General features: G+C 34.3%; 1 protein-coding gene across 1 annotated transcript; it reads left to right on the top strand.

The window, feature by feature from the left end:
• Positions 1-320: 320 nt before the first annotated feature.
• On the top strand, positions 321-6,665 carry LOC136797756 (bromodomain-containing protein 4-like). The gene is made up of 5 exons (XM_067054346.1): positions 321-1,110; positions 1,814-1,932; positions 2,274-3,283; positions 4,148-4,233; positions 6,586-6,665. Exons 1-5 carry the CDS (start codon positions 321-323, stop codon positions 6,663-6,665), a joined length of 2,085 nt encoding a protein of 694 aa, XP_066910447.1.
• The last annotated feature ends 9,821 nt before the right edge of the window (positions 6,666-16,486 follow it).

The following is a 16,486-nucleotide window of genomic DNA, read 5'->3' as shown; positions in this document are numbered from 1 at the left end:
AAAACCTTTTGAACATGACCAAAGCATGGTCAAGCCACTTTTGGAAATAATTTTTCCAGCTTTTATATCTGTCAGTAATAGGATGATCATATTTATGGAAAAAATAAAAATCCTTCTGGAGCTCTCATATCCCAGTCATCAACAGTTCCGACAACAAAAGCCTCTGCTGAACGTGATTTTGGCCAACTCGACAGGCTTATGAAACTCAAGCCTAAAGCCCTGACTATTGTATATGAAGCAATGATAATGTACACCCAAAACGAAACAAGTCAGTGGCGTGACAAGCTGAGCCCAGAAAAACTTGCTGAAGTAATGGAGAAATGGAAATTAAAAATGACTACGAAGAAAGGGCTACAAAAGAAGCCAACATTATACTAGAGAAAGAGAGGATAGTCAAAAGTGTTGAGGAGCAAGGTGGGCTTTGGAAAACTGAAATTGAAGTGGATACCTTTGTAGATTCTCTGAAAACTGACAAAATGAAAAGACAGGCACTTAAAACACAACTTGATTTTCATAAAAAAGTGCGTGGCTTTAAATGTGAACAATCTCTTTTCCACCTCTCTTCAAACAACAAAAATAAGCCCATCTCTGAAATAAAAGCTAATCTTTTAAAAGTAGCTAGCTGGAAACCGTCAGAGTTGATCCAAGAAAAGGAAACTCGGTGCTTTGATCAACCCATTACTTTAGACCCTGAAATTCTCAAAAAAGCAAATGAAAAAAATCTCACTGAAGCCACAAAAACTACTTTGAAAGCGCCTGGGAAACCTGTAAAACGAAAAACAAAAAATATAAGTGGACAAACTGTAACAAAAACAGCTAGGCTACAAACAGATATTTCTACTGTGTCAACTCCTACTGACCTTTTAGGAAAACTTGTGCATCACTATACTGAGCGTTGTATTAATAATGAGTTGATTGAAGATTGGTTTAAGGGTCTTATTCTAGAAATGAAAGAAACAACACACGCAGAAAATCCAAAATTTACCATTCAATATATACAATGTATATATTACAACGAAGGTGATGACACTAGCGTTTTTTCTTTCTCAGATTTTCAAAATGGCAAAGTTGATTTGGTTAATGTTGAAGTAGAAGACTTTCTTGATGCCAGTATTAGTTTCCTTTATCTTGATAATGATTCCCAGACCCACAAAACCCTGACTTCTATATTTATTTTCTCGACGGCCATGACCCAAGTCACATTGAATATTTTTTGGAGCCTTTGCTTGAACATTATCATAATGGTGATATAAGGCTTCTTGATTGTCCTCAAGATCGTTGAGGACATATTTCTGCATTTACTAGTGAATTGTTTATATTGGTTAGGACTTTTTCATTCATAATGTGAATCAGTTATTTATTATATTTTGCAAGCAGATGAATTCCAAATTATTTTATTCAATTGTGAATTCCTGCATGGATTATTTAATATTGTTTAGGACTTTTAGGTATTGTAGTATTGATCTGTGAATTCCTGAGAGCAGTTGAATTCCAGAATTTTGTTCAATTTGTGTAAGCACCTATATACGAGCAGTTATCTGTGATACATGGGCAATAGCTTTTAACTAAATTATGAATTTATGAATTAGATTAAATTATATATTAAGTTGCTCAAAATGATTATCTTTCAAGAGTGCTCAACTGCAAGGTAGCATTTGAAATTATATACAAATTATACAAAACTTTTGACATGCAATTTTAAAGTTTCAATTACGCTTTTTCTATGACAAAAGTTTTATCCTAGTTTGTCTTCAGGATAGTTCCAGCGTTGTATTGAAATTCTCTAAGTCGATTTTTTTTCATATCGTTTTAGAAAAACCTAAAATGAGAACGATTGTAGACGAGCTATTGGAACGACCAAGGCCTCCACCACCGCTTGACAGTGACAGTGACACTGACAACGACGATGATGCTTCTACGGTGGATTACCAGGTTTCAATTATTTAATTAGAAATAGAAATTCTTTTAGACAAACGTTTGCAAGTTTTTGTTTGATTGTCAGGGCATATCTCAGTGGCTTAAATGAAAGACATTACTAAGAAATCTTTAGTTTAAAGGGAGACCTTATTAAGAAATCTTCAGTGTAAATATAGATCCTATTAAGAAATCTCTAGTGTAAATGATAGACCCTATAAAGAAATCTTTAGTGTAAATGCTAGACCCTATATTAAGAAATCTTTATAAGAATTCTTCAGCAAGTTATAAACTCTGTATTTTGTGAAATTTCTTAAGCTTTGGACAATTCTAGTAGCTGATTAGCCTTTTCTCAACAGTATGGCAATGATGTTTGCTGGAACGATGGTGTGAAGGCAGCCATCGTGATTCCGGAGACTGAAAATCCTCTTGACGATGTAGCCGATGTCGATGTTCCAAATCAGCTTAACGAGAATCAGCCTATCCATGATCCGAATCTGCCTGTCGATGTACCGGATCTGCCTGTCAATGTTCCGAATCAGCCTGTCGATGTACCGAATCAGCCTGTTGATGTACCGAATCAGCCTATCCATGTTCCGAATCTGCCTGTCGATGTACCGAATCAGCCTGTTGATGTACCGAGTCAGCCTATTCATGTTCCGAATCAGCCTGTCAATGTTCCGAATCAGCCTATCCATGTTCCGAATCAGCCTGTTGATGTACCGAGTCAGCATATTCATGTTCCGAATCTGCCTGTCAATGTTCCGAATCTGCCTGTCAATGTTCCGAATCAGCCTGTCAATGTTCCGAATCAGCCTGTTGATGTACCGAATCAGCCTATCCATGTTCCGATTCTGCCTGTCGATGTACCGAATCAGCCTATCCGTTTTCCGAATCTGCCTGTCGATGTACCGAATCTGCCGGTCGATGTACCGAATCAGCCTATCCATTTTCCGAATCAGCCTGTCGATGTACCGAATCAGCCTGTCCATGTCCCGAATCAGCCTGTCCATGTCCCGAATCTGCCTGTCAATGTTCCGAATCTGCCAGTCAATGTTCCGAATCAGCCTGTGAATGTTCCGAATCAGCCCGTCAATGTTCCGAATCTGCCTGCCAATGTTCCGAATCAGCCTGTCTATGTTCCGAATCTGCCTTTCCATGTTCCGAATCAGCCTGTCAACTTTCCGAATCTGCCGGTCAATCAACCTGTTTATGTTCTACCATATAATAATAATTATCAACCCTTGTGCATAAATCATCCGTATCAAAACCAGAATCGTGGTCGTGGCCGTGGTGCTGTAAACAACGCTGGAAACAATACCCAAAATAATCATCCTGGCCCTCAGGCTCGTCGAAGAGCCAATTTTAGGTCCAGGATATTAAATATCTTTGATAAAATTTTAGACTTGTAATTTTTGATAATATTTTTTGATTTTTTTTTCAAGTATCCTCTTTCAAATGTTTCGATCCAGTTGAAATTAAAATGAGTGCTATGATGTGCTAGAAATTTCTGGCATAAGTTTTAGGCTCTTCAGATACTCAACAAGCAAAATCTCAGGTCAGACACTTTCTCAACTAGTGTGAGCAAATTTTTAAGTTTTTTGTTGAAATCTTTAGGATTTTGTAAAGAAAATTTTATTCAAGTTTGTTTAAATTTTATCAAATATGTATTTCTTCTAGATGTTATGACAAGTTTTTCTAGATTTTGTAGCATTTTGTTAACATTTTTAGAGATTACAAAGCTACTTTCTCGTGTTTTTTGGAATAAGTTTTAGGCTCTTCAGATACTCAACAAGCTAAATTTCAAGTCGGACACTTTCTCAACTAGTGCGAGCCAATTTTTAAGTTTTTTGTTAAAATCTTTAGGATTTTGTAAAGAAAAAGTCCTTGAAAGAAAAGTTTATTCAAGTTTTTTTAGATTTTGTCAAAAGTGTATTTCTACTAGATGTTATGAAAAGCTTTTCTAGATTTTGTAGCATTTTGTTAACATTTTCAGAGATTAAAAAGCTTTTGAGATATATTTCCACAAGTTGTCTGCCATTAACTGTAATGTGTCTGGTTTCGTTTGCACCTTAAATGTTTGGATTAAATCTCTTCATTAAACTTGCAAAATGACTCTTGAATTTTACTTCTTTGAACTGAAATCTACAGTCAAGTTGTGTACACTTTCCTTTAAATATTATGTTGAAATCTTTCTTGGCTTGACTTTATTTTATTCATTATTCAATTTTAGCAAAGTTAAAACTGAGAATGAATTGAAACGAACAGAACAAAATCATAATAAAACAAGACTGTTCCCGGCTGTTTCAAAACATTATGGTGAGACCTTTGTGCTTCTTATTCTTCTGATACATTTTGAGGTAGCCCGTTTTTTGTTTTTTTCCTTTTAGGGAGTGCATACGTTACTCGTGTTACTTAACTTTATTTCGTATCCACTTTCATGTACATGAATTGTCAAAGATGATCACAAAGCTGTCGGTACATTGACAGACTGATTCGGTACATTGATGAGCAGATCTGGAATTGTTTTGTAAATAATATTTTTCAGATTTGTTTAGATTTTTGTTAACTATTTTTTTTTTTTTTTGAGGATTTGAATATATTAATTGAAAGTTAATTCACTGTTTTGTTCTCTTGTTAGTGGTTTCCTCTTGAGAAATATTTTGATCATAAAATCGTGAAAAACAAGTCACTATGAACACATGCATCAATTTTCGGTTTGGTATTTTAAGATTTTCGACCAAATAAAGTTAAATGAAGTTAACGATAATTTTAATTCTTCTCTTGATTTTGCGATTTCAATTAAGCTGGTAGTGTCTGTCTCTTGATTTTGCTATTTTAATTAAGCTTGTAATGTCTGTCTTTTATCTTTCAGCTAGAAATAAAATATAAAAAATTATTGACTATTCGTGACTTGGGAATCCTGCTGATTGACCCGGCAAACATTTAATGATTGGAAAAAATTTGGATTTTTGGTAAGAATTTTGTCTGATGATCTTGCTTGGTCGACCTAGACATTTTAAATCTATCAATTTTATTTTCATATAACCTCCTTTTTGTATTTTACTGACCGGTCTGTAAAATACACATTGCCCAGCAGAATCTCACTCGGGTCGGATAAAAATTTATAATTTGGGTTGAGATTCATTAATACTTGTTAATTTACATCAAAATAGGTCTGAAACAACAAAATTTAAGTTAAATGGCTGCTTTTGCAATTTACTGACCAGTCTGTAAAATACACATCACCAGGCAAATTCTCAGGCCAGAATGAAAAAACAATTTTAGTAGAGATTCACTAATAATTGATAAATATACATCAAAACAAACCTGAAACACAAATAATTGCAGTAAAATGGCTGTTTTTGTATATTACAGACCGGTCTGCAAATTACGCATTGTTACGTTAAATCTTAGGCCTGAATAGAAATTCATAATTTCAGTTCTAATCTCATGGTTGATTGAAATTCGATTGACGTTTTTGCTTACGTTAATTTGTAATTTCCCGCGAACTTGTAATTTCCCTCCTAGATTTTGTAATTTCCCGCAAAAGTGAAATTTTCATCGTTTGGAAATTCATCACCTTTTTCGACTTTCTTACTAACTTCAAAGGCTTAAGTAAATGGAATACTATCCAATTAAAACTCGATTCGCGTTTCTATGACTTTTTTGAGACCTCTTTTTAAATTTTCAGATTGATTTCCAGTGTTAAATTGACGTCTTTCAAAATTGTTAGAATTTCAATCCAAACCATGAGATTAACCAGGAATCCCATGCTTGTTTTCGTGAAATTCTGGATAAATTACCCTTGGTCAAATTTCGAAATGTTTTAAATTTCCCTCGTTGTACTCGGGAGATTTCAAAAGATTTCAAAATTGACCTCGGGAAATTTATCCCGAATTTCCCTTATAACCATGAGATTACTAGTACAAATTCATTAAATTTTGATGAATTTACATCAAATTAAGCTTAAAACACTAAAAATTGGCGTAAAATGGCTGTTTTAGTATTTTACCGACCGGTCTGCAAATTATGCGTTGTTGCGTGAAATCTTAGGCCAGAATAAAAATTCATAATTTCAGTTCAAATTCATTAAATTTTGTTAAATTTACATCAATTTAAGCTTAAAACACTAAAAATTGGCGTAAGATGGCTGTTTTTGTATTTTACAGACCGGTTTGCAAATTACGCATTGTTGCGTGAAATCTTAGGCCAGAATAAAAATTCATAATTTCAGTTTAAATTCATTAATTTTTGATAAATCTACATGAAATTAGTACTAGTAATCTCATGGTTTTGAGGGAAATTCGGGATAAATTTCCCGAGGTCAATTTTGAAATTTCAAAAATTTCAAAATTAGACCAAGGGGAATTTATCCAGAATTTCACGAAAACAAGCATGGGATTCCTGGTTAATCTTATGGTTCAGATTGAAATTATTTTTAACTCTTAATTAATTAAATTATGATCCTACTACAACTTGCAATGTAACAAAATATAGTGTAAAAACCATTTTGCTTTGTTACTTCAGCATAAAATTGGGCTAATGTTCCATCAAGACTTTAAGCATCTACAAAGTCTTCGAGATTTTGACATGTTTTGCGTACATTTGCCCATTGCTTATAAACACGTATCCAATTGTTTGTACTTTTATTTGTGTTTTTATTTTCAGCTGCTGTGGACAAACTTTCCAGATCTTCGTTTGATAGCAAATTAAATCTCGAAGAAGAAGTACTGGCAGCCATACTGTAGCAGTTTTTTATTTTATGAAAAGACTTTTCTGTTGTCAACAACACAAACAAAACTTTCGAATTGTTTTTGAAACGTTCGAATTTAAGGGCGGGAAATTACAAAAGCTAGAAGGGAAATTACAAAAGCTAGGAGGGAAATTACAAAACAGCGGGAAATTTCAAATTAACATAAGCAAAAACGTCAATCAAATTTCAATCAACCATAAGATTAAGCTTAAAACACTAAAAATTGGCATAAAAATAGCAAATTTTGAGGTTTACAGACTGGTCTGTAAAATACATAAATCCTGGTCTGGAAAATAAAAAAAAATGTAAAAATTAAATTTACGGCCCAAGATGAAACGATATTCAAAATTTGAACCCAAAACATCAACTTTATCAAAAGTTATGCCAAATCACAATCAGGATGGTACATACCTTAAAAATGAAGTTTTTTGGTGCCATCCAAGAAACTTGTTTTGCCTACAAAAGCTTAGTACAATTTTCTTTAAAGCCAATGATTTTCACGACACAAAAAGTTTCATATCTCGGGAACCGCTTATGCTAGAAACTTCTATGACCACTCATTTTTCTCGTCTTGGAAAACTCTTTCCGATTCCAATAAAAAAAAAAAAAGGATAAAGAAAAATTCAAAAATCACCCTGTCCACCCAACAGTAAGAAAACTAGCTTAAGAGATAAGAACTGCAGAGTATTTTTCATATTTGCATGTTTTGAAAATTTCACGAAGTTAGACCTTAAAATATTTTTAAATTTTATGTTATACTATTGTCGAATGAAGTTAATGAATTTTATTTCAAAACTAATAGTTTCACGCCGTGGAGACGATCATCAGTTGAAAATAAAATTTAAAAAAACTAAACTTCGTTTTGAATGTTTACGATTAAATTATTTTATGTTTACAAATTTTATCACATATTAATTATTATTAAATTCTCTTTCATCACCAAATAACGTTTTGGTATAATACTACTATGGCCCTTAAAATAAAATAAATAAGAGCGTCTACCTACAATGCACAGTAAAAATTTCGTTTTTAGGGTAAAATAAAAAAATAATCCTTATACAATGTACTATCATATATATGAGATTAAAATTTACCCAAAGAGGGGTAAAGGGGGACCTACTATGCCTGAAGAAGGCTGCAGTTGAGCTATGGCACAAGTGTTTCAAATAACAAATCGGGTAATGCGAAGGTTCGCGGAGTACAGAAGAAAAAAACACTAAAATTCAAGATGGTGGCCAAACGATATATGTCCAAAGTAAAAAGTACCCGGTTTTTAAAAGGCTATTATAGCCAAATGAGAAAAGATAAAGGGGTAGAATAAAAAGGTGGTGAACCATGAACCTTTCAACTATCCAATGAAAGTAAAATATCCACATATGCCAGTTTGGAAACAAGACAATCTCCCAACCACCACACACCTTGTAAATAACGAACATCAAGTTGCTCTGCGGCTGCCCAGACTAAAAGTTGAGCTTTGAAATTTCCATCCTAGCTCAGAAACAAGTTGCTCTAGGAAAACCCAAGTGAGATATGCTTATTATTCCATTCATTTGATAGTAATAGCCCAAAATGTTACTATTTGTGTCACACGGGGGTCTTGTTTTGAAAACAAATTAGAGATTTATGTTTATCATGACTCAAACTCAAGAGTGACATTAAAATTTAGAATAAGTGTACCCATGAAAGTGTTCTTAGTTGAATGAAATATATACGTTTTAAGCTCTTCTAGTTTACCGCAAGGTCATATTTATACTTAAATCGAACCCCCAGGAATTGCAACAAAAATTCAACATGGTAAACTCCGAGGTAAAGTGTGAGAGGGGTTTCCCATCAAGAACAAATCCGATTAGCGCAGAGTTTGGAACAAAAATTTGAAGCGTTTTAATTGGCTTTTGAAAATGAAAATCGCTATTGATTGGCTAAAAATGGTGCTCCTCTGACAGCCCAATATGTTGAGGAACGCGGTCAATATTCGATCTTGAATTTTCAAAACTCAAAATGTCAAAGGAAAGGGAAGTATAATATTTTCGTTTTTTGTATGTTTTTCGCATTGTAAAGCTAGCCTTCAGCTTCACCAACATGTCGCTGGGAGCAATAGGTTTCCATGAAGGTTGGCTTGAGAAGGTTCACTGATTTTCCATTAGTTGGTTTATCTGAAATCTCTGTAAATGTAATTTATGACTTGTATAAGAAATTGGGAGGGAAAAGACAACATGCAAAGTCTTTCGAAAAACTCTTTGTTATACTTAGAAGTATTACTCGGGGAATCTTTATTCTTGGCCCAAATGAAGAACAAAAAATACGACGTAAAGTTAATTCTATTCAAAGCTCTAAAACGGGTCCCAAAATCAGAAAAACCCTGTTAGATACAATGTTTACTACCGAAGATGAATCAATACATATGAGAGACCTTTATCGTGAAGTTTGTGCTAGAAATTATCAACTTTCTACTAAAATTGAAGGTTTCAAAACAGAAAAGATACAATCTGATGTTTTAGTGGGAGGGTTTAAAAAAGAAAACATGAATTTAAAAAGAAAGATTGAAAAACTTGAGAGGCGATTCAAGGCTCTCAAAGAAAAAAAGAACATGCTAAATAAAAGATATGCTGGCACTGTTTATCAAGTAAAAAAACTGAGGAACAAGTATAAGTCGAAGGGCTCAAATGATATGCAAACAATGACCAAAATTTCAGACATCTCTAATGATTTGATTACTGTTAAACCAGCTACTGAAGTAAAAAAAACAGTCAAGTCTGGTACACTTTTTTCAAACAGGTTCCCCAAAAGACGGGTAATCAATTTTGCCACGTTACCAATCTTCAACCGCAAAGACAGGGTTGTTAAAACGCGACAATGTAAAAATCAACTTGCCGGTTCTGACCAAGAGAGTGAAGTTGAGAAATTTCTTGCAAGTATAATAATGTTTCGAAAAAACGACTTCATAAAGGCTGCTAAATAGCTGGATTGGACATTCAAAACAAAATGTCAGTATCAGAGGCTGCTGAAATGGTGTCTTTGCTACGCTTCTCCAATAAGAAAATGAGAGGGATCCGTATTATTCTTAAAAATACCAATATTGGGAATTTCATACCTAGTGAAAAAAGAATACGTGCAGAGCAAAACAAGAGATTAGCCCACTTAGGAGAGGATCAAGTTGAATTTGGCACCACTAGTTTTAAATTTGGGAAATGCGATGAAAATATTTTCAAGAATAAACCATATGTCAAAGCAGGGAATTATTATAGACACTGGAAAAACAATGAGCTGAATTTTGCCAATTTCTCATGTACTAGCCTTGTCCGCAGTAATGACATTATTGTTCACCCTCCTTCCACTATTAAATAATTTTTCGTAGCATTTTAAGTGCATTTCTCATCAAAATACACTTATCCAATTCCCAAATGAGACTTTAAGTTCTCCTCCGAGATTCAAACTCATCTAGTTAATTACTAATTATACCTCGTTATGACGTTTTAAATTTCGAGAAAGATGCAAAAACATGCTATGTATAAGAAATTGAATATTGACACCAGATATTTTTAAACTTCAGCCTCAAGAAAACCACCGTGCCACCACGTGCCACCAAAAGATTTTCATTCCACAGTGGAGCTATGAGACTCACGTCTAATATATATGAATCTCAGCTCTTCTCGGAGATATATTGGAAAGATATATTCCCAATTCAGAATTCCGTGTCATTATAAGCATTTTGTTTAATTTTACTCATCTGATGATGTTTTTCTCCCACCAGATTTCATAAATGTATTCGCTTGGTATTCTAGCATTTATTTTCAAACTTTTAGCCAGCAAAAGTTAACCTGATAACAGCTGTTCATAATTTTCTTACGTGCACAGTAAACCTCTGAAGGTACTTGAAAATTATACATCTGAGGAAAATAGTCCTCCCGCGCAAAATTTTACAACAAGAATCTTGTTGTGCGCCAGAAAGTAAAAAAATACAGCGCCCTATTCATAAACACAATCACGCAACTTTGTTGTTATCCCCAGTCCTTTTAGACGAACGCGGTCCTTACGATTTCGAGATTGCATATTCGTCAGATTGTATGTTTTCACCCATCCCTTTAGAGCTTCAGCGTGGTGGGCAGAAAACAACCACAATCTGATCTCAGGTTAGCAAAAGTACGATCAGTTAGAGAAGTTTTTAAAAATAAGAGTATTAATTATTTTTCAAAATCAGAGTCCTTCAAGCCGCCATGACAGTTGTCCTTTGCGGACAAAGCCTGTACATCGATTGTTTTCTGAAACAATAGAAAGACAATACTCCGCTCTCCACCGTTTCATTCGATGTTTATCCAGAGTCTCTATAATAAATCCATGGTCAAAGTTAAAAAGCTAATCCCATTTATTGAATCAGAATATCTTCTTATAAAACACTTTCGTGTAGATAAAGAATTCAATGATAAAATTTGGATTAATTTTTCAGGGGATAAAGGTGGTGGTTCTACCAAATTTCATTTTGAGATTATCAATGATCAGGCATCGGGCTCTCGCGATACAGTACATACATACTGTCTCTTTGAAGCACCAGACAATCCAGAAAATATTTCAGAGAAGAGATACGTAAACTGCAAAATTCTGAGTTTACTTTATTGTATGGTAAAAGAGTGGAAGTTTTTCTTGGTGGTGATTATGATTTTCTTAACAAATCACTTGGCCATCAAGGCCAGAGCTCCACTTTCCCATCTCTAACTGACTTGGTAACACTAGACCACTTGCGAAGCCATGGGGGTACCCCACACAGTAATGATAGTTGCAATATCGAGAAGAGAGATGAAAATGACTACGTGCTTAACTTTTCTGAAAACTTACAAGATGACCGAAATTCTGAAAACAGACATAAAAACGGTCATGATCATAATTCTGTTGTTGGGTCAATGATATTTCCACTAGAAGATTTAAGAAATTTAGTACCTGCAATATTGCACATTCATTAAGGTATTGTTCTCGAGCTATATGAATCACTAGAGCAAAAGTGTGTCGAAATAGACAATAAAGAACGAGCACATATAAAGTGCAAAAAAAAAAGAAAAAGCTAAAATTAAACTTCAGATAAAAAAATTGACTAAAAATTTAATAACAATTCAAAAGAACATGATAAAAGTATCCTCTTGTGTAATTGATTTAAAAAATTTATCTGACAGATTTGAATTGGTAAAATGTGATACAACAAAGAAAAAATTTGATGAGCATGTCATTAAGTCTATCAAAAATAATACAATTAAACCAGCTGATGACCGTCATTCTCCAAAATGTATTACTTCTCAATATGATATCAATCGTAATATGATTCAGTGTGATACTTGCAATCAGTAGGCACACATCATTTGTGAGTGCCTTTGTGAAAAGGAACTCGATGATAAAAAAGGTTATCAATGCCTCAACTGTGAAAAAATAGATTCATTTGACAAGCTAAACACTTTCATTGAAAATAAAAGAGAATTTTTTACATCAAGCTCCGCTCATTCTTCAAAAGAACAAGAAGTTTTAAGTGAATTGAATTCCAAAAAGTATCAAGAAACAAAACTCATGGGACCTTTGGAGAAAAAACTTTTGAGTGCCTTGGACGAATTGCATGTTAAAAGAGTAGGCAATCATTGTAAAGTAATTCTCGCAGATTATGAGGTGTTGTGTAATTAACTTGATGGTTATCCAGTAGAAAAGGTCAAATTCAAAGAAATATTCAAGCTCTTTTCGGAACCAAGGAATCTTTTGTTTGCAAAACGATTTTTATCAGACAAAGAGATTGAAAATATTATTTTTATGTGTGAAGAATTTTGTAAAAAATATCCAGTTTTATTTCCAGATAAAAAAATAATGCCAAAAATGCATTTTTACTCATTTGATGTGCCCAATTTTATTAAAACACATAAAACTTTAGGTCTTCTCTCTGAAGAAGAAGGAGAGTCCCTCGATGCTGCTTTCAACATGGAGAATCGGCAACTTTACAGTGTTAGAAATGGAGGGCATAGAATGTTTTTAGGGCTCAAAAGACATACACTGAGAAGCAAATGTGATAAAGATTTACTTAGCCCACCTAAGCGCTTGTGTAAATGTTCAGACCACGGGCGTTCAGCTCAAAAAAGAACATTTTTGGTAAATGGTAGTTGTGAAAACTGCAGCATGGATTGAATGCCAAACACCTGAATATTTAAAGGCACAATTATTCTCTGAATCAGTCAAATTTGATATTATCTCATGGACCGCCAAAATTATTGGTTGTGGCGGACTTGTCAGGTGCGAGGAGGGGCACCTTTCATCATATTCCTAAAACTAAATTACTAGTTAATATATGAAAAATAATACAAAGTCAGTTGAATTCGAGATTATCTTTAGAATTCCTGATTATTCATAGCTCTGGTAATATAGATCAAGCAGTTGCAATTGGAGTTGATACTGCAAGTTATCTCTTTTCTCAATATTTATAGCTTTGACTTGTCAGGTTCAAGAAGATGTTTTAAGTTTTACCTTAGTGATTAATTTTTCCAGTTGTATTCGAGATTATCTTTAAAATTTCTGATTTTCATAGCTCTGGTAATACAGATCAAGCAGTTGCAATTCGAGTTAATACTTTACAATTCCTGCCAGTTATATCTCTTCTAAATATTTTTTGGTTTATCAGACTTGTCAGGTTCAAGAAGATGTTTTGAGTTTTACCTTAGTGATTAATTTTTGCAAGCATTTTTTTCTTCAAAATAATTTAATTTTTGTGGGACCTATTTTCGCGAGCACTGAAAATGAAAATGTTGCGAATCAGCCCCTTTTCGACCAAATTTCATTCAGCTTCCTAGGGGTTTTGGCAAAATTCATGATTTTGATGTTTTTCTTTTTATAAGCATAACCTTTATAGGCATACTGAGACCTGCATTTGGTGAAAAAATGAGCATAATTTGAGTATAATTTCAAAATATAGTTAAGCATAAATGAACCCGTTTACAAAAAAATATATAAAAAAATAAGATGAATAAATACAAAAAAATATATGTAAATTTTTTCGCAAGGATTAGATTTTGCAAATCTTCAGGTTTTCTAAACTTAAACTATGGGGCCGCCCATATAGTACGTACGCAAAGATTTTCCAAAAATTTTATACTCCCTCCCCCTTGTACGCAGAGAACAATAGAAATTCTGTCATTTAAACTATAGATGTACGCTTTTGCTAACCCCCCACTCCCCCCTTCACTGCGTACGTACTATTATGGATGGCCCCTATCATTAAATTTCGAATTTTCTAAAAAAACTCGCGAAACTCAGGAAATATAATACTCACATAAATTTATCCACTTAGATTATTTTCGAAAGAGTGAAAAAACAGGAAATGTAGATAAGAATATTTAGCAAGAAATTCAGTGTTGTTTTTTTAGACAATAAAACGAAAATGAGTATATGGTCAGACATAGAGGCGTGGATGGATATGGTTGTCCCTCCACCGTCTGAAGTCAGCACTATTGATTATCAGGTTTGCTTCTATTATTTGTCAAAGTAAAGACCAATTAAATGTTTTGTTACTTCTACGAAGTCTCTAAGAACATTATCACGTCAAATGCCTTTTAAAACATTTCATTTTCTGGTCTTTCCTTGAAACTGCAGTCTTTGCCTTAAGTAACATTAGTTCTGAAAGCCTTAAGTGAATTTGAAATTTGGAGTAAATACTTAGAAATTCTTTTCAGTCACAAATTTTCGGAAATCAGATACTTTATTGTCAACTAGAATCAAGTATAGGAACTAGAGTAAACAGTGAAATATTTAGGCAAAAAACTAGAAAATTTAGCCCATGAGTATAATTTACAGCTTGAAGGTGAAGATTGGGGGGTGACTGCAGAACTGGTGGTGGAGCAGTGGGAGGAGGTAGGCACGATGGCTCTTGTTCCTTACAGCCATGCACCAGTAAATCAGGCAGGTGCACTTGTGCCTGTGAGGCAAGCAGGTGCGCTCGTGCCTGTGAGTCAAGCAGGTGCACTTGTGCCTGTCCGTCAGACTGGTGTATGGCAGCAGCATAACCCACCAAAACAGCAGCAGCATAACAACCCACCAAGACGGCAGCAGCATAACAACCCACCAAGACGGCAGCAGCATAACAACAGCAGCATAACCAAAACAACTACCCAGGGCGCCAATCTATTCGGCGTGCCAATGCAAGGGCACGTCGAGACATCGAGATTTGGCGTCTTCGCCATATGGACTTTATGATGCAATAGTGAACTTTTGCATCATAAAAAGCCAGTGAAAGTAAAGTCTAACTCAAGTTAAAATATTAGAAACTCGTCTTATCTTGATATTGGCTTTGGCATAAGTGTTTACCTTAAAGGAAGAAATTTCAGCAGGTTGAACAAAAGTCTGCAGAATTAAGTTCCCTATTTTTTCTGCTAAATTAAATCCACCAAATTGATGAGTTTCCACCAAATTGATGAGTTTCCTCAAAATTTTTGCCATTTTAAGTGTTTTTGGTCATTTAATAACAATTTTTGCCAAAAATATCTCACATCGGTCATCCTGGAAATAGATTCCCGCTAAAATTTCTTCCTTCAAAGTATCTCGTTTTCTTTTTAACTTATTTGTTACGATTTTAGGTGAAATTAAGTGCTCCAAAATCTCCTTCAGTGTCTTTACATGTAAATGGAGTATTTGCTCACTATTGTGGTTTTTTCTGAGAAAACTGATTTTTTTTCTTTGCTCCTTTTTGTATTTGTTTTGGAAAAACTGTTATACTATATTTTATAATTTTTCATTTTTTAAATGATAAGAAAATTCGTACCGAAAATTAGTTTAGTTTATTCTTCTAATACCATTTACATTTGCTTATTAGAATGGCATTAAAATACATTTAGGCAACTTTTTACCAAACCATCTTTTTTTAATTAATTTTTCTCAAACCTTTCCAAGCTGTCTAGAAATTGAAGAAAGAACATTTTTGAAATTTTTCCTGACTGACACAGTTTTAGTCCGGCGGCGAAAAGGGCTTTTTTGCATCAACCCTTACAAGTAGTAAATATGGGTTTTTATTTTATTTTCTCATTATATGGTCCCTTGGGACCCCAAAACCGGTTTTTGCCAAGCTGGCAAAGGTGGGGAAATTTTTTTATGGGGACTTGAAGGGGGTAGGGTCATTTTAGCCTGGGGGTCCTTAGAAAGTGATTTTTGAAGTTTTCATTTAGCTAAAACTGATTGTACCATCAGATAGAGCTTAAAGAGTAGATCTCCAAAATGGGGTCATTTGTCTCATTTGGCGGACTTAGTCCCCCGGAATTGGCTGATACGTCTTCAAAAGTGCAATATTTTATGCTGACGTCAGCATTTTTGAGAGAATTTCCAGCGAAAGATACCACTTTTAACAGATGCGTCTTGAAGAGTACTATCGATTAGAGGGGTCATTTATAGGGTTTCCTAGGCTAGATCATGAGATATTTGAGTTTGAAATTTTGCTGACTCAGCGTTTTTCAACGTTTTTGGCCCTTTTCTGCTGAGTCAGCAAAATTTCAAACTCTAATATCTCATGATCTAGCCTAGGAAACCCTATAAATGACCCCTTTAATCGATAGTACTCTTCGAGACGCATCTTTTAAAAGTGGTATCTTTCGCTGGAAATTCTCTCAAAAATGCTGACGTCAGCATAAAATATTGCAATTTTGAAGACGTATCAGCCAATTCCGGGGGACTAAGTCCGCCAAATGAGACAAATGACCCCATTTTGGAGATCTGCTCTTCAAGCTCTATCTGATGGCACAATCAGTTTTAGCTAAATGAGAACTTCAAAAATCGACTTTCTAAGGACCCCCAGGCTAAAATGACCCTACCCCC

This window comes from Clytia hemisphaerica, unplaced genomic scaffold, assembly GCF_902728285.1.
Source record: "Clytia hemisphaerica strain Z4C2 unplaced genomic scaffold, Clytia hemisphaerica genome assembly, whole genome shotgun sequence".
NCBI lineage: Eukaryota > Metazoa > Cnidaria > Hydrozoa > Leptothecata > Clytiidae > Clytia > Clytia hemisphaerica.
The sequence above is the reverse complement of the archived record's forward strand: the minus strand, read 5'-3'. Positions and strand labels throughout refer to the sequence as shown.